Source organism: Scomber scombrus, chromosome 19 (genome assembly GCF_963691925.1).
Source record: "Scomber scombrus chromosome 19, fScoSco1.1, whole genome shotgun sequence".
NCBI lineage: Eukaryota > Metazoa > Chordata > Actinopteri > Scombriformes > Scombridae > Scomber > Scomber scombrus.
The window spans coordinates 8,441,355-8,464,396 of record NC_084988.1 but is presented as its reverse complement, the minus strand read 5'-3'; the positions used below and the strand labels follow the sequence as shown (position 1 = coordinate 8,464,396).

Sequence of the window (23,042 nt, the reverse complement as noted above, 5' to 3'; positions counted from 1 at the left end):
TTTGATAGAATAGGTTTATTATGGTTTTTGCTAATATAAACACTGTAAGATTTATGATATATCAATAGCCTACTCTTGCCTTTAATTCATTTATTTTCTGCTCTTTGGAAAATTTTGGGGTAATACGAATGTTGCTATGATGTATTGTAAGATTTATTGGCATTGTTACCTTTGTGTCATTTGACATTTTCTAATCTTTTTAATGCTTTTTGTATGTATTCTTGGGGTTAGTTCAAGGTGCTCATCAGAAACTAATCTAATTTCTATAGTCCTTTGATTGGATGATTGAGACAGCTTCTATGAGTATACGTGTATGGAAGTGTTGTAATGCTGCCCATATACCTGATGAAAGTCAAGAGACTGAAACATTGTGATTTAATAACTATTCCAGCAGTAAGTGAGACATTGTGCAGGAGCGCTATATAAAGTCTTTCAGTCTTTGAAAACTTTTTGATTGCATCATCCATCAAGAAATACAAGCCTGGCAGAAGTTTGAACATATTTTTGATGCTTTCAGAAATATTGTGGGTGGGAGTGCCTGAAAGTGTTCTGACACTCTTCTCTGACATCTCTTCGCAATCTGTCATCCCAACAGGCTGTGACTGGTCCCACCCCAAGATGACGTCCCCTAAAAACAAAGCCAAGAAGAAACCACCCAAAGACAGCATGACACTGCTGCCATGTTTTTATTTTGTAGAGGTATGTTAGTGCTTGCGTGTGTGGTGGGATTGTTGGGTAGATTGGATCTGGACCATCACCTGTTTAACATGACTCAGTACATTTACTGAATCAATAACAGGCTGAATCACTCTTTCCGCTATAGTCATACCAATATTGAGTTTTTGTGTTGATTGCATCTGGATGCATTTGACCTCTATTGAAAGCAGAGTCTGATGTTTTTCACGAGTAAATTTAATGGCATCATCACTTTCTCCTTTGCCCTTGCGTGTGTGTATTTGAATGTGTTTATCTATGAAGAGATTTGAGATAAAACATTAGATAAATTACCCTTTTCTAATAGCAAATATGAAATGCTAGTCACTCTTTGCTTTGTCCTTGCCCTTGTGTCTATGTGTGTGTGTGTGTGTGTGTGTGTGTGTGTGTGTGTGTGTGTGTGTGTATGTGTGTGTGTGTACGCGCATGCACGGCTGTCTAGCTCCCGATCGTCCTGTCCTCCTTGGTGTCCCTGTACTTCCTGGAGCTGACAGATGTGCTGTCCCCGGCGATGGTGGGCTTCCGTTGCCATGACCGTGACCTCTCCATGCCCTACATGGAGACCGGTGATGAACTCATCCCTCTGTTGATGCTGTTGAGTTTGGCCTTCGCTGGTCCCGCAGCATCTGTAAGTCCATCACACATTGTTAGATAGATTGTAGGTGATTGAGCCCCATGAAAAATGAAGGAGAGTTAAAAGGAATGCTTTCATATTGGTACAAAATAATCTGTAATGTTTCTGCATACAGTTTGAGGGTGTGTTAAAGGGCGATGTTAGGCTAGCTTTGCTGAATTAATAGTGTCATGTCTTTTGGATCAATTGGCAAATTCTCTAAAAAGTGAGACAATATGCTTTAAATTTTCCAAAAGATGAAATATAAAAATGTGTAATATAACCAGACATGATCGCTTTTTGTTTTCACAAATTCACATTATTATTAACAAAGAAATGAAATAACATCAAGCCAATAGACTTACTGTTTACATGTACACACTCTGACACATAGCCAACACCAGCCAAAAGTTGTAAATCATCAGCCCTCACTCAAGAATCTGTATCCTTCTCAAAAGTGACTGTAGGCTACTTGATCCCATAAATAACCACAGATTTAAGCCAAATGTTGAGCATTCCTTAATGTCATGTCCAGAGATGTATTTTGAAACACATCATGCATGTTAGAAAATAATTACTGAAAATATATGAAAAGACTTTGATCTATTTAGGATTATGTATGTAGTAGAATGTGGAGTATTTCACCATCTCTGTGTTCAGGGTTTAGTGGGTGGGCCTAAAACAGCTGCACCATTATGTAGAGGGGTTACTAGCATATACCCCACCTCCAAACACACTCACACACACACTGTTTAAGACCTAGGGCTATGGGTGTGCAGTCTGTTGTTTTCTAATGGCAGCCTGCAGCACTTTCAATGCAAGCATAGCCTTAGCATCCTGATGTATGCTTCAGTCACAACAGTTGATATAAACTCACTGGGCAGATAGAAAGGTCTACACTTAATTATGAGATATTCTAGGTTAACAGAGCAGTGTCTCTCTATAATGGCATTGTCCGTGCACCAAGCTTTGTTATTAAATGCACAGTCCCCATGCCCCTCTGGTATTACCTGAGTCATTAGCTGTTGTGTCTGTCCTGAGGATGCAGCAGCTGTTAGCTCAATGGCTATGGGGATTCTGCTGTTTAGCCATGTTTACTCAAAAATAATGAAGTTGTGGTCCGTAATCCTTAGATGAGTATATGAGTAGTGATCTGCAGTCATGGTTCATCCATGTTGATCAAACATGTTGGTCAAAAGTTGTGCTCAAGAAGTTACTTAAAACCCAGCTGAAGTGCCCATTGAAGGGTAGTAGTCAGTGTTAAAGGTCTTGTCCAATGAGAGGATATATCCATTGCTGCAGGAGTCGTGCCCGTGTATCGGTCCTCTCTGCCTCTCTGTCTGGGCTGCAGAGGCTAAGTTACTCCGGTACCTTCGCCGTCATGCGGCTGCTACATCCATATGTTTCAATTTGTCTGATTTGGGAATCCTTTCAATTTCACTATAGTATCATTTTACAAGAAATAATTTCACATCAAAAAGTTACAACAATTGTTCTTTCATGGGTAGCTATATATTCAAACCCAAGTAATTTCTGGCAAGCTCCACAACTAACTGAACACACACTACGTGTAGTAATTTAATCTATTGTTATATTGACATTAGATATTGACAAGAATAAAAATCTTCCAGTATTGGAGTTACTAGGATAAAATCTTAATCACAGAGGATCAGCGATCTTATGTGTGTCTGGGGGTTTGGGTATTGTTTGGGAGTGGTACGCACATACAGACACACTTGTGTATAGACAGATTCATAGATCACCGAAATACTCAAATGCACAGCTTTTCGAACAATCACAAAGCAAATTCAATCTCCCCTCAGAAGTACAGAATCAATGGACACACTGATAAATACACACCTGACATTCCAATACACACCATCAAACACAGCACCGCCCCACCCAATCAATAGACACTCACATACAGACACACACTGCTAATCCATCAGCAGCATGGAAACGAACTCTCCAACACTCATTTATCACTGTGATTGGAAGTGATCACTATTCGATAGCACCTTGCCTCCATTCTTTCTTCGTCACTCTCATTCTCATCATAGATCACAATCACAGAAATGGATATCATTAACAGCACTTTTTACCTTTTTCCTTTCTGTCCCTTTTCTATTTTTCTCTTATTCTTACTTTGTTCTTTTTTTTATACATTTTCTCTCAGTGCCTTCCAATACAGTGTGCACTACATGACAGAAAAGTGTACATTTTTGTCTGTTTTGATTGTTTTTTACACACTCTCATGCTCAATGTTTACCTACATCTTTCTCTTTGTCTGTAGATCATGATGGGAGAGGGCCTGATGTACTGTATGCAGTCCAAGCTGAAGACTTGTCCCAAGTCGGAGAGCAGCATCAATGCCGGAGGCTGCAGCTTCAACTCCTTCCTACGCAGAACTGTGCGCTTCGTCGGTACGTCCAGCAACCAATCTTTTGGGGGGGGGGGGGGGGTTTGGATGGGGAGTTTTAGGAGTTAAGCTCACATTCCTATCCACACTGTCTAATAGTGAGTTGGTAGGGTTTATAGTTTTCTCAAGGAACATTTGACAGAACAGATGGCAGCTTATGGACGAAGCAATAGTTGTTGTGTAACTGGCACCAGGGTCCAGTAGGGTTTAATTAACCACATGACTTGTCAAACAGTATTATTTTCACAGACAATTATACTGCAAGTGAAGAGTAGGTCTCTAAAACCACAATCTATCACATGATCCAAAAACAAACCTTCTCTGTCAACATGAATAAAATGAATAGGCCTATGGTCATAGATACAGTGGACTAATCCTTCAAAGTAAGGACAGCGGAAGATGTGTCCCTATTGATATTTTACCTAATGTCTTAGGTTACCTAGAGAGTCGATATAGCTGCTGTCAGTAGTAAGTAACATAATTATGTTGTTTTCAGGGTGGACACCAGTTTCGGCTCACACAAATTATTCCATTTACCAGCTGGGCCCCAAACTTTATTCCACTTTTTAGAGTAGATAAATAAGCTAATTACATGCATTAACTGAAGGGTGACTTAAATTGAAATAGGCATGATATCATGCTCCACAGGAAATATCTTGAGGCAGACTTTGAGCTTTCAAGTGAAAAGTGTAATTAATTCACCTTGCCAAATATCACTGTCTGGAAAAGCTTCATAACGTAACAAACCGAAGGCTTGTGTGGTTATTTCTGTTTTTTGGAGCAAATTCAATGTTGTTTTCAAAATTGCAGGTGTTCATAAATGAACAGCTCAATTGGAGGTTGCCACCAGGGACTTGTAGATCATTTACCAAGGTTGCTTCACCGTCTCACCATCTCTGTCTCTTACCTCTCTCTCCCTCAGGTGTTCATGTATTCGGTCTCCTGGCAACAGCCCTGGTGACAGATGTCATCCAGTTAGCTACTGGTTACCACTCCCCCTTCTTCCTCACTGTCTGCCAGCCCAATTACACAGTGCCAGGAGTGTCATGTGACAACAATGCCTATGTCACACAGGACATATGCATGGGGAAAGACCTGTATGCTATTATGTCAGCAAGGTAAAACACGCATATACTTACAGAGCTTAAAAAGACTGCACATATACAGTGGGTTCTTTACAATGAATCAGTTTATTCAACCGCATCTCAGCTATCTGCTTCTCAGCCTCTTGCTTGGCTCGTTAGCACAGAACCACTAACAACAAATATGCATATTATTAATATAAATACATATTTATGCATGCAGTTGAATATCTTACAAATATGTGCTTTATCAGATATGCCAATGAACATGTATTAATAAATAGATTCACAGTAGTTACATAGTATACTGCTACATATCCTGCAGGACTATTTTCATACTAGTTCTGAAGACGAGGAGACATCAAAACTTGATTGTCTTGCTTTACTTCTAAGTCACTTTGGATAAAAGTGTCTGCCAAATGACAAAATGAAAGCATGAAAATGCTAAACTAATTTGCATGTGAATAGGATTATAGAAGATTAAAATAGCTTAGGAGTAAAATTGTTTTTTCAACAGTTGGGCTCTTATAATAATGCATTATTTGGTTAAGTTCTTAGTGTTTATTTGTTCAACAAGACTCATAATACCCTTACAAATTCTCATTGTGCCCAGCTGCAGCATCTCACAAACAGGTGCTGTGGCTAAGGTTGGTCCTTTAAAGATGCTCCTTAGCTGCACAGTGTGTAACAAGCAGACATACTGTAGGTCAGACAAACAAACAAGCTCCACACACACAAAGGCAGGAAAGATTACTGCTAAACACATCTGGTTGAGGAATAAACCTACTACAAATGCACGCATGTTTGAACTTGCATATACTGTACTTGCAAGGTCCCTTATTTACATAATGCATTCTCTAATACAATCACGGCTTACTCTAAACATAATTCTAACCTTACCCTAAAACCAAGACTGGATCCCCAAAGAGATGTACAACTTTTTCAAAAAACTCAAATGGGTCCTCACAAAAATAGACAAATACACATACACACACACAAACACACACAAATTAGCCCTGAAAATGAGAGAGGGTAAACACCCTGGTGCAAGACATCAGGATAAACACACACTCAAAATGAGTGCATTAAAAAGGTTAATTAAATGAGATATGTTAATCACTTCTCTAAAATCTAAATTAGTGGCTTTGACCTCAACTCACTCACTCTCCCTTAATGTTCCCACAAATGCCTCATAGTATTCTGACAGTGTTTATTAATGCTCACATCCAAGGACACACGCTTAGCTTGACAAACACACTCAGGCAGCCACACAGGTTTTAATGTCAAATACAATCCAAACATCACAAATAACAAGAGTAACAGTGACAGTTTTATTCTGGTTTATTCAAGAGGCAAGAAGCACACTCACACTGACACACAGCTTTTTTCGTTGTTGTAAATTTCAGTTTCTTTCCCTTGTTCTCTCTCTGCACATCACTCTTTCACACCTAACTGTCTTTTCTCTCCCCTCAGGAAAACATTTCCGTCCCAGCATGCAACGCTCTCTGGCTTCGCTGCTGTCTATATCTCCGTAAGCACTTCCTGTGTCTTACTTGTCTCGTGTGTTTGTGTGACTCAAGTATGATGTATTTGCATCACATATGTTTGCATGGTGCTTTTTGTGTTTCTCATTGCATGCTTGTGTGATTTATTGGGTGTGTCTCTGTTTTTGAGTTTATTAAGTGTATCTTTAAAATGGAAACCAGTGAAAAAATTGATAATAATTTGTTCGTTTGTTTGGTTTTTTCACAGTACATTCCCAATCCTTTACCCTCAAAATATTTGTATTTCACGCATTTCTTTAGATCATGTTCTTTACTATATTAGTTCAAAAGTATGTGTATGCTTTTTATTTTCTCATAGAAAAAGTTGCTGTTGGCGACATTAAACTAGTTTCTGCATATCAGAGGATTTCTCGCTTGAATGAAATCACTGTGCACATAAGCAACAATTGCATTATACTGTTTACTCACTGAGAGATTTCCGGATTGCTGATTAGCTTCAGGCCAAAGAGCCATCTAAATCTTGCATTAAAAAAATAACAAGAACTGCCTATTAAGGTCGGATCTCAGCGTTCAATGTAATATCCATTTATGTTTTGGCTAGCTTCTTGCCATTCTGGAGTCTGCTGCTGACCGCAGTAGTATGTGAACTGTAAGGCAATGTAGCACTGTCATTTTTCCATGAGGTAACACCCACCCACACACACACCCGCACCCTCCTCCGCCAATGGCTATTGCAAGCTACTGGCCATATCACTGCTGCCTCGCTGAGCCCAGTGTGTGCTCATTAAAGCTCAGCAGACAGATCTGATAACAGAAAATGCAGGAGAGGAGAAAAAGCAGCTGTTTATGTTGCAAGAGTTACAATATCTTATGTAGTCTTTGCAAAGTTGTGCAGCAACTCAAACACAATGCAGCACACAATTTATTCTCTTCAATATTGGTCTTTACTTAAGAATTAAGCTGTTTATTTACACTTGAAAACCTTGTTGGAAAAAATACAGTAAAGTGAAATAATAGAAATTTGTCGAAACTTGGATGATAAGAAAGATCCCATAACAAGACAGACAATTAATTCAGGAAGTGCTGAAAAATTTAAATTTCATCGGAAATAACTGAAAAATGTCACCACGCTGACAGTTTTTTCCTTCTTGCTTCAAGGAGAGTAGAATTTGTATGTGCAGTGCTAGATCGACAAGCTTGTTAAAATGGATATTTTTGCAAAGCCTGCTTTTCTGTCACTCGGCTGTCCTCCACTTTATATAATAGAAATATGGTGTGCATGCTGAGAATGTGAATGTAAGTGTAAATATATTCTCTCTCCTTGTGTCTGACTGAAGCAAGAAAATGATGAGAAAGTGTATAACTGGAAATTTTCCTTTAATAACCAACTTTAAGATGTATAGGATGAAAAATTCAATATTTTTCCTTTACCACTCTAAACTATCAATTTACTTCTGCTGTTGAGTTGAAACTTTTGCTGCAGTTTATCATTATGATTTTTAATTACATCCCCACCTTAGGCTCCATATGTCTCGCCGTCCATCTTTTGCTAATGTTGTATGGCTTCTCTATCCACAGATGTATTTCAATGCCAGCATCAGCAGCACGACCAAGCTGCTGAAGCCTTTGCTGGTGTTTGCTTTTTGCATGGCAGCCGGTCTCGCTGGGCTGACACAGATAACTCAGCACCGCAGTCATCCCATAGATGTCTACGTGGGATACCTCATAGGAGCCGGCGTCGGAGTCTACCTGGTTAGTTAAACGAAGGGTACAAGAGTGTGTATGACAAGTATAGCAATAGATTTTATCCTCCCAATCAAACTTTTCATGCTCTGTATAATCTGAAATCTGTAAACCTAATTTATTTTGCTGGTTTCAAGATAATTACTCCTTTCATGATAATGTAACAAGACATCTAAGCAAGCGAGATTATCCTAAAATGGATTTCCTATTTCAGGCTTCAGTGTGTGGAATGATTGGTAGCATATGTTTGTATGCATTAAGGAATCTGTTTTATCCCCAGGGAGTACTTAACAGTCAGCATGCAGAGTGGTGGGAATGACAGATTTTTTTTTTTTTAAATAAAGTGTTATAGTTGTTTTGGTGGGACTGAATTGTACCATTGTATTATTCTAACCCTATCACAGCATGTGCTAACAAATGCTCCTTTTTTTCATCACCTCTCCTCACTGTGTGGTTTCCATACTTTTCTCTCCCAGCAGTTTTTTGGCAGGCTATATATAGCCTTTTCTATTAGGGAAGGGAAGGGAGAGAGAATGAATAATCCGATAAGAATTTTCTGGAACAATTTCACACTTCGTTTTTAAGAAAACTTGTCGCTGCCATTTTCCACGCTTCCCTCCTCCTCTCACTCTCTTTCTCTCTTGTCTTTTACTTTTTGAGAGGGAGAGCATTTCCTCCTGTCATTAAAGGATGAATTCATAGAGAGGGGTGGAGGGGGTGTGATTCATGCTGACCTCAGATTTAACAGGGAGAAGAAGGAGAGATGCCTATTCATGCACTTGCTCCCCACTAATAGGAAAATCTATTTTATCCCCTCCCAAAGATTAAAGAAATTACATTTACACGCTCCAGTCTTTATTTATAACATGCTGAGTACTTCTGTCTCCTCATTTATTTCTCCTCCCTACTCCCTATGTCCCTCTGTCCTCTGTCAGGCGGTGTACGCAGTGGGAAACTTCAAAGCATCAGAGGAAGATGCTCCATCTCTAACTAGACTTGCCCCAGCCCACCATAAGGATGGCTTGAGGGTGCTGAGCCAGCGGAGTCATGATTCCCTGTACAGGAAGACTCCCAGGGTGTCAGAAAGCAGGGAGGAGCTGGGGGCAGCACTGGGGTCTGGAGCCCGCAGTAAGGTGAGGAGGGAGAAGTCATCACTGGCCTCCCTGAAACGTGCGAGTGCGGATGTGGAGCTTCTAGCAACACGGGGTCCCATGGGCAAGGAAACCATGGTAACTTTCAGCAACACCTTGCCTCGAGTTGCAAATGGCAACAGCCCTATCTCTCCCTCAGACGAGCCGGCTGTGACACAGCGACACATGACCTTCCACGTACCCTTTGACCCCCAGAGATCTAGGCAGCTGGTGACAGAGTGGAAGCAGCGCTCGGTGGAGCTTCGCAGCCAGAGCTCACGAGATGAGGACGAGGGTATGGACGGAACAGATGGGAGAGATGGAAACGATGAAGGAGGAGCAGCGGGTGAAGGAGGTGACATGGGGATGCCTTCCTCTCTCTATCCCACGGTGCAAGCCAACAAGGGTACCGCCACGCCAACTGGAGCCAGGATGGCTGTGGCACCCCCACTGGTGCACATCCCTGAGGAGGCCACTCGGCCACCTCCTGTCTCTCCCAAGAGTGCCAAGACCAGAGCCAAGTGGCTGTCACTCACCGAGGGAGGGGGGCCGAAAGAGCCGGGACCAGGGCCAATTGCAGTGTCAACTCCCCGTGTGCCCAACACGCAGCCCACTCTGCCACCCAGCCAGCAAAGAGTCACTCAGGTGTGGTAAAAATAAGAAAATGAATTTCTGCAAAATTATAACTACATTACTTGGAGTAGTAAAATTGTCATACTTTAATATCAAGTGGCATGCTGCCAATCCTGAAAATATATGGTTTAGACAGAAGAGATTTAAAAGCTGCCAAACAGCGTGCGCTACACACCTATGATTTATTGTGTTTGTAAAAGCACAACAGAACAACACTGAAGGAGGCAATTTCCCTGATTAGTTTCCAATATAAAATGTTCTCACGTGTTCAAAAACTAATTATAGCTGGAGTTAAATCTTAATAAAACCTCTGTGTGGGATAATGTTTACTGTAATATAAGTCCCTCAACTCTGGTCGATTTACTGATTTCTGTAGTAGCCATTTCTTGAGATTGAAAGGTCATTCTTGACATCGAAAACGTGCTCTACCAAAGCTATATCAGCACAGTTGCATGGTGTCATGGGTAATGCTTTTGAAGATACATTCTGAGATTTTCTTCCATCCCGCAGGTCATAGCCATGTCGAAGCAGCAGGGTCATGGCATCATTTCGTCCACTAAAACATCAGAGGGTGGCTCCTCTTCTGGTGGTGGGTCCAACTGCTCTGAGTCACCTTATTACCGGATCCCTTCTGATCGAGACAGCTGCACCGGCAGCAACCCAGGGAGCATCGCCGGCAGCGGGAGCATCGTTACCATCGACGCTCACGCCCCTCACCACCCAGTGGTACGCGTGTCGGCCAGTAATGGGAAGCCATGGGAGTGGAGGAACACCATCAGTGGTAACATGATGGGTGGCGACCCAACAGGGGACAAACACCGTGAAAGGCTGCAGCGTCAGGAAAATGTCTCTCACTACCGGGACTACCGAACACTCCCAGTGAAAACGGAGTCAGTCTGCTCCTCTTCAGCCAGCGGTAGCTGCGAAGGTGGACCGGAGCCTCCGCCCCCACCTCTACCCCCCTCCTCCTCCCCTCTCCCTCCCCCACCTCAGCTGTTATCATCCCCTCTTCCACCACCACCTCCTCACTCGTCTTCTTCTCCATTGCCACCTCCTCCACACCCAAGCTCCTCACCGGTGCCTCCTTTTCCTAACCCTGTCTCTTCTCACATGCCTCCTCCTCCTCACCCGTCCTCTCAGATGTCCCCACCACCCCTCCCTCAGTCCTCTCAAAATTTCCCACCTCCTCACCCATCTTCCCAAATGCCCCTGCCTCCTCACTCATCCTCCTCCCATATGCCCCCACCTCCTCACCCATCTTCCTGTCAAATGCCCCCACCTCCACAGCCATCGTCTTCCCCTTTGCCTCCTCCACCACACCCCTCCTCCATGCTGCTGCCTCCTCACCCATCCTGCTCCAGCATGCTGCCCCCTCCTCCCCACCCTGACTTACTGATGGACGGCCACAACCAGATGCTGTCCCGCTCCTCCACCTTGCCTCGTCGGCCCTCTGTCTCCGCCCGCAGCCATGCTGAGCAGGAGAACTACTACAAGGCCATGCAGAATGAGAGGATGTTATAGTAAAAGGGGCAAGATGACAGACATCATTGTCATATCAATTATTGTACTTCAGAAGACACAGCTGAAAGAGACAGTGAGAGGAAGTAAGGTGAATAGAGACTTATTACTTTTGAAAAACGACAGAAAAGGTTTAAAGACTCTGAATCCAGAACATCAGCTTCAGTCAAAACGCTGGAGATGAAGAGGCAGCAGGGGTGGAGGACTATGGGGAGGTCTGGCAGCTCACACACACTCAGCAGGGGATCTATTTTTTTCTCCTGCTCACACATACTGCCCACAGCGCCAGCTCAACGGCCCTGACTGGGAAAAGAACAGACAAGGGAAGAAAGGAGAGTCAAAGAAATAAGGGTGAGGAATTCAAAACCCTTCTGCACCTTTAGTGTCAGCATGCACATCATCTGTGTTTGTCCGAGACACATTAAAAGAAGAGAAGGGAAAAGGCTGCAGCTGAAAGAGAGGTATCACAATGAACAGCCAGGGATTTGCTCAAACTAGTTTCCCTTGAGAGGGGGAACAAGACTGAGAAAACAAAACAACTACAGGCTTTAACTAGTGCAGCTGTTTGAGGTTGCCTATCATTACACACAGAGAATTTGTTCCTGTAACCAGCTGAATAAATCATGTTTCAAAGCACCCAAATGCTAGGAATAAAAGAAAAATGCAGTAATGTTGAGTTCAAGCACAGGTTCAAGCATATTAGCAACAACTCACAAATGCATGAGAGTCTGTCCCTCTCTGAATAAACAAACCAAAAAGGGACTTTTATGTTTGACGGCAAGCAAATCTGTCAGTATCCACCAGAGAGAGACGGCTTAGGAAGCGCTTCTTCTTGTTAGGGTGTGAGAAGGAGGAGGAAGAAGAAGAGGGGGGTTGTATAAGGAGGATCACGCACAGTTGGGCACCCCAACATAGACGTCATTGAATGGATTACTGCTGTAAACATGAGAGATGGTGAAAAGGAAAGAGAATTGTTCCTAAATTGAAGAGGGTGGCTGGGCCGCACAGCACAACGAGTCAGGCAGCCAGCTCGTATTTTCTGTGTGCAAAACCTGCCACGGAGCCTGAAGCAGCACTAAAGAGATTAACGTTTGTTTATCAAACCATGCTAGCACACTCTTCCTTCCGTAGCCCTTTGCATTTGGCCCTCTGGCAAATCACAATGGTGATGGGAATGTTAATGGAAAGCTGCCTAGCCAGTAGTGCAGCTCCAACAAGCACATTGGCTCGAGCAGGTGCTGTTTTGATGCATGTAATTGGCTTGAGTTGCCACTGCTCTGTTTATACTTGTTGGCATTTCAAAGATGTTGGTACCACTCTCTAATAATGCATTTGTAACTTTGTTAACAAATTGCTTTTTTATTACTCATCATTTATATATGCTTTAGGGTTGCCAGGGCATAAAAAAACTTTCATTGGTGTATTTGGCTATTTGATTGATCAAGAAAAACCCTCAGATTTAGCTGTACCTTAGTAATATTTAAAATTCCAGATTTAGACATTTATTCATCTCTCCATCCATTATCTGCACCCGCTTATCCTTTGCAAGGATTACCTTGTGCTTTATTAGAAAGTGGTTCTAAAATTTTTGTTCTTCTTGTTTTCACATGAAAAACTAAACAAATAGCCAAATATAAATAACCTGAGATAAGAAAGTTCCAGCTTCTCAAACAGGTTTACTGCTTTTCTCCATTTTACATGATTGTCAATTGGATATCTTGGATAGTTTGGAGTATTGGTTGGACGAAACAAGCAATCTCAAGACATCTTCTTTGGCTCTGAAAATTTGTAATGGGCATTCAGATATTTTTCAACTAAACGATTCACAAATGAATTGGAAAAAATTAAGTAATCAAGGGATAAAGTGTGTCAGCTGCTTCTGTTCTTCCTGCTCAGCCCTGCCTCTTTGTGTATTTATACTTTGTTGTATAAAGTTCTTATCTGGTACCTATCATTTCATACGTCCAAGTTTTTTTTCTAACTATCAGAACATATTTCAACTATTGACAAGTGCTTTATTTTATATCATATTATAACCAAACGGAGACACACAGATGGAAAAGCTGGTTTTCACCCATGCACCACAACATCTGGAGGATACGTGAACTGATTTTGTAAAGTTGTGCTAGGAATGGGGTGACATTAAATGGAACAAGTTGTGTTTTGTAGTGGAGCTCGTCTAATGAGGAGCTGGTAGATAATGTTGCTCGTCAGTTTTTTGCTGCATGTGTGTACGGGCGTGTGTTTTTAACTTCAGTGCTTCAAGTCTGTGTCAGTACCTTCGACAGACAGACATGCTGCATTTTTTTAGTGCTGGTGATTATCGTACTACTTTCCTCCATTTTAACTGTAAAAATACTTCATAATGCCTAATATTATTAATACTATTATTATTCTGCAGTCCTTTTTAATGGACTAATGTTTTCTATCTGTGGTGATGTGTAACAATAATAACCTTATTGAATAAAAAATGACTTCTTAACTGAGGTGTCATCATATGTTACTTGAAAGCATCAGGTGTACTATATGGTACGGTTCAAAATAGAGTGGTGGTCCATGCTGGAGCAGTTTTTACTGACACTCTAATGAAAAGGATCCTCTCCATTGATTCTTGGGTTATGAGTACTTTTGTGCTCATTCATACACTCACACAATGACATGCACACTCCTGAACAGAAATACACACAGACAGACGGATACAGCACATGTACATTTGCAGTGCAACATTTGCTCTTTCCTGTTGGCTAGTGTCGGGTTTCCATAATGAATTCTACTAGAATGTTGGTCAATCCCAAATGACCTACAGGGAGACAGTATTGGGTAAGGCCTGAATGTGTGTGTGTGTGTGTGTGTGTGTGTGTGTGTGTGTGTGTGTGTGTGTGTGTGTGTGTGTGTGTGTGTGTGTGTGTGTGTGTGTGTGTGTGTGTGTGTGTGTGTGTGTGTGTGTGTGTGCATGCGTGTGTTTGTGGACACTACAAAGACTACATTACTTCTGTGCACTCCCTATTGGCACCTACATCCTATCAGACTTGAACTTAACGTCATAGCACTTACATTGTTCTTTCTTGACTAAATCCTTGCTTGTGTTGTATCAACTCTCAGCTGAACGTTGCTTTAGATAAAAGCGTCTGCTAAATGAAATTTTAAGGTTATAGTTGTACAAAAACATTTTTGTTTTGTGTGATGCACAGACTGTGTTTTTTTTAACACAAATCTGTACATTTAGGTGTGTATGCATGTGACATTATAGCATATTTGCTTACATATAACATCCTATACCTGTGTTGAGGTGGATGATGGTGGTGCAGATATGAATTGGCATTTGTGTGTATAAAAGTGGTGTGTCATCCAGATGTGGTGAGTTATACAGTATGTGTCAGTTTTTGGCATATGAGGTCAGATATGTATGCATGTTTGAGTGGTTGTTTCTGCATGTATGCATATGTATGTGTCTATGCGAATGTGTGTCCAGCACTGCAAAACATTGAGCTGTGTGATGAGGCCATAGAGGCGGTGGGGGTGCAGATGGTGTACTGAGGCCTAAGGACAGTCAGCCTGTCCATGACTCACACTTGGCAAGCCAGCAACGCACTCTCTTTCTCGCTCTCTGTTTCTCCCTCTCTCTCTCTTTCTGTCATCTCTCCCCTTGGTGGCCCAGAAAGCACAACACAACAAGTGTGTATGTGTGTGTGGAAGAGTGAGAGGCAACAGAATATGCAGACTGAGCTGTATGCATGAGTTTATTTTGTGACAGTGAGCCTATGTATTTGCTTATATGTCTGTGTGTGTGTGTCAATGAGAGAAAGAGAGAGAGTGAGATTGACTGTCCAGGGGAAGCTGGTGACATTCAGGTTTGATATGCCACCGCAAAACCGCACAAAAGCCTTTTGTCCATAGCTCTGCTTTTATCTTACTCACTTTGTCACTATCATTCTACCTACTGCCATGACACCTGGCTCTTCATAAATCTTTACCCGTGGAGGAAGAGGATTTGGAGTATATATCCTGATTCTCTCTAGGCTCTCAGTTTCTTGAATGAAGGATTAAAATTCTAAAGGGGTTATAGGCATCATTTTACTTTCTCTCTGATTAATATAGGGAGTTTTTTTTCGTCTTACAAATGAAATATTGATCCCTCTTTAGCATGAAAGGGTTGTTATATCAAAAATATTGCTTTCAGGTAAGGATCTACAGAGATCAGCTAAATGCACCCAAGCCCCTAAAGACTTTATTCTTTATCAGGGTTTACTGCTGAAATAGTTGAAGAACCCCTGTCTAACAGCCCTCTTGAAAAACTTCACCAATTATGAAAAGAGAGGGAAAGTGATGGTTTCATATTCCCATGGCGTAACGGTTGTTAAAATTTTCAGCTTGGGATCCACAGTAAATTAAATTTAGTCTCGAGGGCTTATTAAAGCACGTTAGCATTCCTGTCACTTGTCGACCCACCAGACAGAGACCTTGTAGAGAGCTCTTTTGGATCCCAAACTATAACCAGGCTTAATGTGCCAGTCAGCCGTCTACCACCACAGATGGGGGCTAAGACTGACATTTCTAGGAGGTTTGCTTCACTGAGTCACTAGCTATATTTTCAAAGCTTGTTTCTTACTAGGGGTCCAGAATAGGAAAGTACTCTTTTAAATCTACATTTCATATACAAAAGGCAACCCTCAAATTATGGCAACTACCATATACCATTCACAACTAATATTTGCTAGAATTTTGATGTCAGGAATAGTTCATTTCTCTCTAATGGATTTACACTTGGAGTTTAAGATTTATGCTAGTTTGCTCTCTCTTTAACCCACAGGCCAAAGAGGGTGATAAATGTCTCACCAGGCAACCAGACTACCAGTTACACTGTTACGACTCAGCTGGGAGCCTGACATTTTCATTTGGTTGTCTTCACCTTGCAAGGCAACTGCTGCTTTTCAGGAGCTTGATTTACAACCACACTGATTATTTGGATATCACCAACGCTGGTGATATCCTAGTAAATAATTGTTTTGGGAGCTGCAGCGTGGAGACTTTTCTCCTGTTTTTCATTTGTTGTTTGGTCTAGCACAAACTTTAATGTATACCATGTTCACCACCTTTGTTCTGTGTGTTAGAATGCTAACATTCTTCAGTGCTGATTATTAGCACTAAACACAATGTATAGCCAAAGCTGATGTGAATGTCTTTAGGTTTACTGATATAAACCAAAGTATTGGTCAGCCTGAAACATTGACATGATGATGGCCTTAGATGAAAGGTCAAGGGACCACCAAAAAGATTACAGTTAATTCTGAGAGCAATGTCTGTATCAAATATCACAGAAATTGTTGCAGATATTTCACCCCAAACCAAAATTGTGAACCTCATGGTAAAAGTCAGAAGATTACTTAATCATTATACATCATCTAGGGAGGAATATCTGTAGGCTATAACATTTCTCGAGCCTATTGAAGATAGTAAGGTGGTAATATTTCCAGTATAAGTGAAAACTTTGCCCTGTTGGTGGTGATAGATGAAACAAAAGGGGTTCAAAGTCCAAAAAACCAAAGTCAGGAGGATTCATCCTGTGGAGAACATGAATGTCTGAACAAAATTGAAATCTCCATCTGATTGCTGAGACACCAAAGTGGTGGACTAAATGCCTGCAGCCCACGAATCAGACATGGCCATCCTTAGAGAAAGCTTATGAAACTCATCTGTGGTATAATAATGAAACTAAAAAACGGTATACTTGACAACTGATCTGAAAATAAGACAGGAAAGTTGACTTTGCAAAGATGGTAAGGCTTTCATGTGGAGCTTAAAGATACACACTCAGCACACTTTCGTTCCCCCTGTCTCTGCTTCTGCAATTATACTTAATGCGTCTGCTTGGCTGCTTCCTCATACTTTCCTTGGAGAACTGAGGAGATAAAGATGGAGATGGGAATGACTGTGCCCCTTACCTCACATGTGTGGACACACACAGAAACACATAAATACTCTTGTGCATTCCCATGAACATACATAGCAACACACTCACTAAAACCCAGATGTAGAGATTTATGCGCTGTGACAAACATCCGTCTATGCATAAACACAGATTCACAAACACAAATACACACTCTCACCTACTTTTGCCCTCGTGCTATTTCCCTACATGGGGAGACAGAAAGGGGGTTGACAGTGCAGTGTATTTGAGCATGAGTGGGCTGATGTGGTTGTGGCCTTACATGCATGAGTACGGCTGTACAGTATATGACTTAAAACCCTACAGGCCTAGCAATGGGTGGTAATACACTGACACAGTTATCAGACCAGACTAATTGGGTCTGGGACTTTGTGTGTACATGTGTGCAGTAGGACCTTTGTATATACATATCTTAAAAGTGTGTGTGACCCTTTTATGTATACACTGTCTGTTTTCCTTCAGTGCCCTCTCACCTCTTTATGCATCATATGTGGATGTGGATGTAAGAAATTTAGTAAGAATGTGTGCGCATGTATAAATAATCCATCTGCCTGTTTGTGTTTATATCACCCCATGCATAGAGATCGCATGTCACATGAGCACCCATGTCCCTCTGCATGTTTCTTACCTCTAATCCTATACGTCCTCTGAAATTCATAAATATCTGTTCTGCCAGGTAAAAAACTGTCTGATGTGTCAGAGTTTCATATAGAAGCTCCTGGCACAGGATCACGCTCTCTTACAGCCGTCTGACCTAGTTTTTTCACAACCACACAGTTAAAATACTGGAGGATATTATGCATGTCGGCACACACACACACACAAAAACATACACACAAACACTTAGCTATCTCTGCAACGTTGCACATTACAACACCATCGCCTGTGTCACAATCAAATAGCATACTTCACCCAAATCTGCAAATGCACACATTCACTGTAGCCTGCATAAATGTTTCCCCAAATCTACAAATAATCCAGTATGAAATTTAAAAAAAAAAAGGACAGCCCCATTGTTAATCCAGTCTAAATCAGTCCGTTTGGGAGCATAATTTTAATGAGTAAATTAGAGCACTGCGGCACCACACTCAGCTGTAGACTCATGCCTGTGATCCATCTTATTTCATATCAGCTACTAGCAGGAGACCAGAAACAAAGACTCTGTCTCACTTAGTCTAAATGTAACTGACTATTTTGGCATGTTTTCTAACCTGGTAGTCATCTGATGTTTTTGTCACTGTGTCATAAGAGCGATGATCAGAGGTTAAGGTAATATAAATGGATGAAGCATGCAAGGAGGGGAGGAAAGGAGGAACAACAATAAACAGGATGAGAGAGGACTGGAATGATTAAAAAAGGAATAAAGGAAGGGATGGAGAAACAGGGGGGCAGGACAGGAAGAAGGTAGAAAGGCTAGAATACACAGAAGAAACAAATGAAGTGTGATGCAAGGAGGGATAAAGTAATGAAGCGGGGAAACTCAAAGAGGGATAATAAAAGGAATCAGAGAAATGGGGAGGCAAAAAGGAAGGAACAAATAATCATATTTAAGGCATAAGCAGATATTGTTGAAATAGGGCGAAAAGAAGACAATGGAGGAAGGAAGGAAGTAGAAGCAGGATGGAGCAAATGAAGAAATGAACAAACAAGTCACAAGGAGAGAGGAAATTAATGATGGGAAGAGTTGAGCTCATAGGACTTGGTTTTATAATCCTGTGTTGTAATTGGCTGTCATTAATTGAGTGGGGGTAGAGGGCAAATACTTTACATTCGGGTCATCAGGTTTGCACACTCTTTCCTTGATGTTTCGTTAATAGGCCCACACAGCAACAAAACTTCAGATGGATCAATAAAGTCCATGTTTCTTCTGTCAGTGATTCATTCCCTTAATGTGGACTGTAAATCAATTAAAGAATTAAAGAGGGATGAAGGAGTGGATGGAAGGAAGGAAGCAACAAATAAATGAAGGAACATATTAGACGAGGAGGGATCTAATACAGATGAGAAACTTGGAAAGGAGGATGAATTAATTAAAAAGAGAAATTGGGAGACAAAAAAGAAGGGAATATTACATTAGGAACAGACACAAAGAAAGAAAGAATGAAAGTAAACATGAATGGGAGAGAGAAAAGGTCTGTGTGAAGTTTTAAGTGACTTTATGGGTGAAAGAACGAAATAAAAGAGCTGTCACTCCACTGTGGCTCCCAGTTGAGATCGTGAATGGATCACTGGCTTCACCATGATACTCGCTGACCTGCATAACAGCCTCCGATTAACACATTGTCACATCTGATGCCAACTTGATCCAGCACGGCGGGGGGGGGGGGGGGGGGGGGGCGCGATGGTGTCACAGCGATGGTGTGTATGAGAGACAGACAGAACGACAGACATATATTGAAAAAGAAAATATGAGCTCCAGCGCCATGAGCCGAACATGAGAGTGTGTGTGGGTGGATGCAGTGACGGGACAGTGACAGTAGGTGTGTAACTAATGATGCTCCCTTATAATGAGGCCAACACATCTGTTCACATTCACACATGCACATTTTCATTGCATGACCCTCATTATCTCCCTGTGAATTTTACAACACAGATGTGGTGAAAGACTGATGTGCATGCTTTTGCATGCATATTCAAAGGGACAGCCAAGATTAAGTGAAGAGTATTAAAAAGGATTCAGACCCTCGTTCTGTATTATTCATGTCTGGTTATAGTGTTGGTATTCTGCCACCATGGGGAGAAGTACAAAGAGAAGTAGTGGGAAGAATGACAAATCGAAACACGAGGAGAAGAAGCAAATTAGACAGATACGAGGTAAATGGGGTTAGAGAGAAACATTATCTTTTGATGTACTCGCTCATTACAAACCAGCAACAACAAAAAAAAGTACAAACTCAAGCTCCCACACACACACACCCACAGTCAGGCACAACTGCATATAACTGAGGGGAATACAAAACAATCCACAGTGCCATTGGCACCACAGAGGCACTATTGACATTTAAAAACATACAGTAAGAGACAGAGATGGAAGCAGGTAGACAGAGAAAGCAAAAAGAGAAAGACTAAAGAGAAGTGAAGCATTTTGGCGTTTTTCTGGCCCAGTACACTGAAGTTATTCCAGGGAGGAGGAAACTCTTTATACTTTCTCTCCCCCAAGCCTCAATCTGCCTTTCAGCTCCCTCCCGCAATACTCCAGCCTCTCCCCATCACTCTCTCACTCTCTCTCCTTATCCATTCACTTTCTCATCACCCCACCCCTGCTGTGGATTTACACCCGCCTCCTCCAAATTTCTCTCAGTTATTTTCATTTTGGGTAATTTCTATTCCGGCGATGTTTATTCATGACAGAGGTTCTGAGGGAGAGATAAGAAGCCAAGTGCTGAGCTGGCCCTGAGGGCTGTGAGGGCTCCAAGTCAGCCTGTACACATACCAACAAACACACAACTCACACAAACACATAAAAAACACCTACTGTGTCTACCCACAGGAACACACATGAGCACAGGTTTGTGTACGTTTTCATTTACAGGCAAACACACAACCTGACTTGCTCACCCTGCCGAAAACAGACACCGATTTCGGTTTATCATCACGTAGTCCTACAAACTGGGGTGTTTTGTCCGCCGTTATTGTTATCAGACGTGACGGTGTCGGCTGCCTCCCTTTGCCGTTTCTGTTTGTCAGAGAGAAAATCATTTTTTAAGAAATGTCAGTCCCAAAACATGCCTGACCCTCATCTGTCAGCAGTGTTTAGCATGATGTCATGACAGATACTCACACACAAGGCAAGGGAGGCTGCTTTTCATTTTGAAAGCCCCCCACCCTCCTACGCAGAGTTGTACTTGTATGTTAGCTGCTTGGTGTGTGTGTGCGTGTGTGTGTGTGTGTGTGTGTGTGTGTGTGTGTGTGTGTGTGTGTGTGTGTGTGTGTGTGTGTGTGTGTGTGTGTGTGTGTGTGTGTGGAAATGCAGACAGATTTGCAGTTAAAATGGCTAGAGGGAGAGAGAGAGAAAGAGAGACAGAGAGAGTGAGAGAGAAAGAGAGAGAGAGAGAGAGAGAGAGAGAGAGAGAGAGAGAGAGAGAGAGAGAGAGAGAGAGAGAGAGAGAGAGAGAGGGATTACAGACATGATGCGCAGAAAGTGAGCAAGACACACAGAGAAAATGATTCGTTTGCCTCTCAGAGTGGGTTAAAATCCTGCTTACTCTCCCTCACCATTTCCCAAATCTGCTCAGCCACCATCCTGTTTCTACACCTTTATCTGTGCCCCCACCCCTCCAAGAAAATACACATTAACCGGATCCCCTGCTGTGGCTGTCACCTCCACCTATTCCACCTTTTCAAACTCTGACAAGCCAATGGCAGTCTGAGCTTGTGTCTGGCATCAAGGCTGCCTGCTCCCCAAAATAGCTAGCCACAGATGGCTGGCAATTTATTTAACCTTTTCATTCTTCTTTGTTTGCAGAGGCAAATAGACTGCAGAGTGAATACCTGTTAAAAAGAAGAAGATTATTACCATTTTAAAAGCTTAGGATACACTATTGAGTTATAATAAGCCAGTGGGCATTGATTTAGAGCTTTGCAGGTCATAAAACATCTAAATTGGATTAAATATGGTTGAAAAGTGAAGTCTTTTCAATCTCAAGTTTAAGTATAACAATTGTTTTAGTGACTACATTACAAAGCAAATCAGTACTTAACTACATGTTTAAATATAGTCACTGAAATGCTGTTAAAACATGTATTTTTCTATCAAACGGTCACAACCTTTTTGATCTGTAAATCACCAAATCAATACTCGCCCAACAGCACTTTACAAAATTTCCTGAAAACAGGTCAATTCTACAATGGGATACAGTGTTGAGGTTAACATCCATTATATATGTCAGCTCACACACGTAAGAATCCAGCTGAATTAAAATTAAAACATTTATAGGTCCAATAATCATCACTAAAAGATGACTTCAGAGGGAAACCTGGACTGACAAGGGAACATGTTTGCAACACGATCACCACCTGCTGGATGTTGGATGCAGGTGCAACATATTTTGGTTGATCTGCTAAATCTGATGTGAAAGAATAATTTAGGTCAGACAAAAAAAAACTGTAATAGGTAATGGGAAACTTCAAAATAGTTTAAATGTTTTTATCCATCACTGTGTTTTGACTAAATAAAAAAAATGTTCCTATGTGGAAAATCACTGCGTCAGGCTGGAAAGCCATTCAGCCTCTGAGCCTGAGGTTATTTATGTAACAGAATGAAAAAACAGTTTTTAAGACTCTTGACATTGAACCTTAGCGCCACTAGATGGAGAAGTGGCACAGCAGAACTGAAATAAATGCTTCATCCTCCTCACTGTGCAAAACTGGATTTGGTCCCAATTTTAGGCTGCACGTACACAGTTCATCTGCAGCCTTGAAGCACACAGGCTGGTTCCTCGAACGTCATATGATTAGGCTGGAGGAGATCCAGCAGGGCCCCCGTTCGAAGAGGAGGACCCATATCTCAGTCAACGCGCACAACCAGCTAGGGCCCCCTTTATCTCCACAAGGCAGGGAGGGAGGCGTATCCTTTTCCCCTCTCCCACTCCCCTTCACATACCACTCTCTCTCTCTCTCTCTCTCTCTCTCTCTCTCTCTCTCTCTCTCTCTCTCTCTCTCTCTCTCTCTCTCTCTCTCTCTCTCTCTCTCTCTCCCTCTCTCTCTCTCTCTCTCTCTCTCTCTCTCTCTCTCTCTCT

The 23,042-nt window shown here is 41.8% G+C and overlaps 1 protein-coding gene across 1 annotated transcript; it reads left to right on the top strand.

The window, feature by feature from the left end:
- The first annotated feature begins 618 nt into the window (after positions 1-618).
- plppr3a (phospholipid phosphatase related 3a) lies at positions 619-11,360 on the top strand. The gene is made up of 8 exons (XM_062440574.1): positions 619-699; positions 1,157-1,342; positions 3,621-3,750; positions 4,669-4,864; positions 6,302-6,359; positions 7,912-8,085; positions 9,012-9,851; positions 10,350-11,360. Exons 1-8 carry the CDS (start codon positions 619-621, stop codon positions 11,358-11,360), a joined length of 2,676 nt encoding a protein of 891 aa, XP_062296558.1.
- The last annotated feature ends 11,682 nt before the right edge of the window (positions 11,361-23,042 follow it).

What these genes read in the sequence shown, in the direction of transcription:
- plppr3a (XM_062440574.1), top strand. Translation starts at nt 619, where the DNA reads ATGACGTCCCCTAAAAACAAAGCCAAGAAGAAACCACCCAAAGACAGC. An exon ending in CAGAACTGTGCGCTTCGTCG is followed by an intron (nt 3,751 to 4,668) that starts GTACGTCCAGCA and finishes TCTCTCCCTCAG; the next exon opens with GTGTTCATGTATTCGGTCTC. An exon ending in TATGCTATTATGTCAGCAAG is followed by an intron (nt 4,865 to 6,301) that starts GTAAAACACGCA and finishes CTCTCCCCTCAG; the next exon opens with GAAAACATTTCCGTCCCAGC.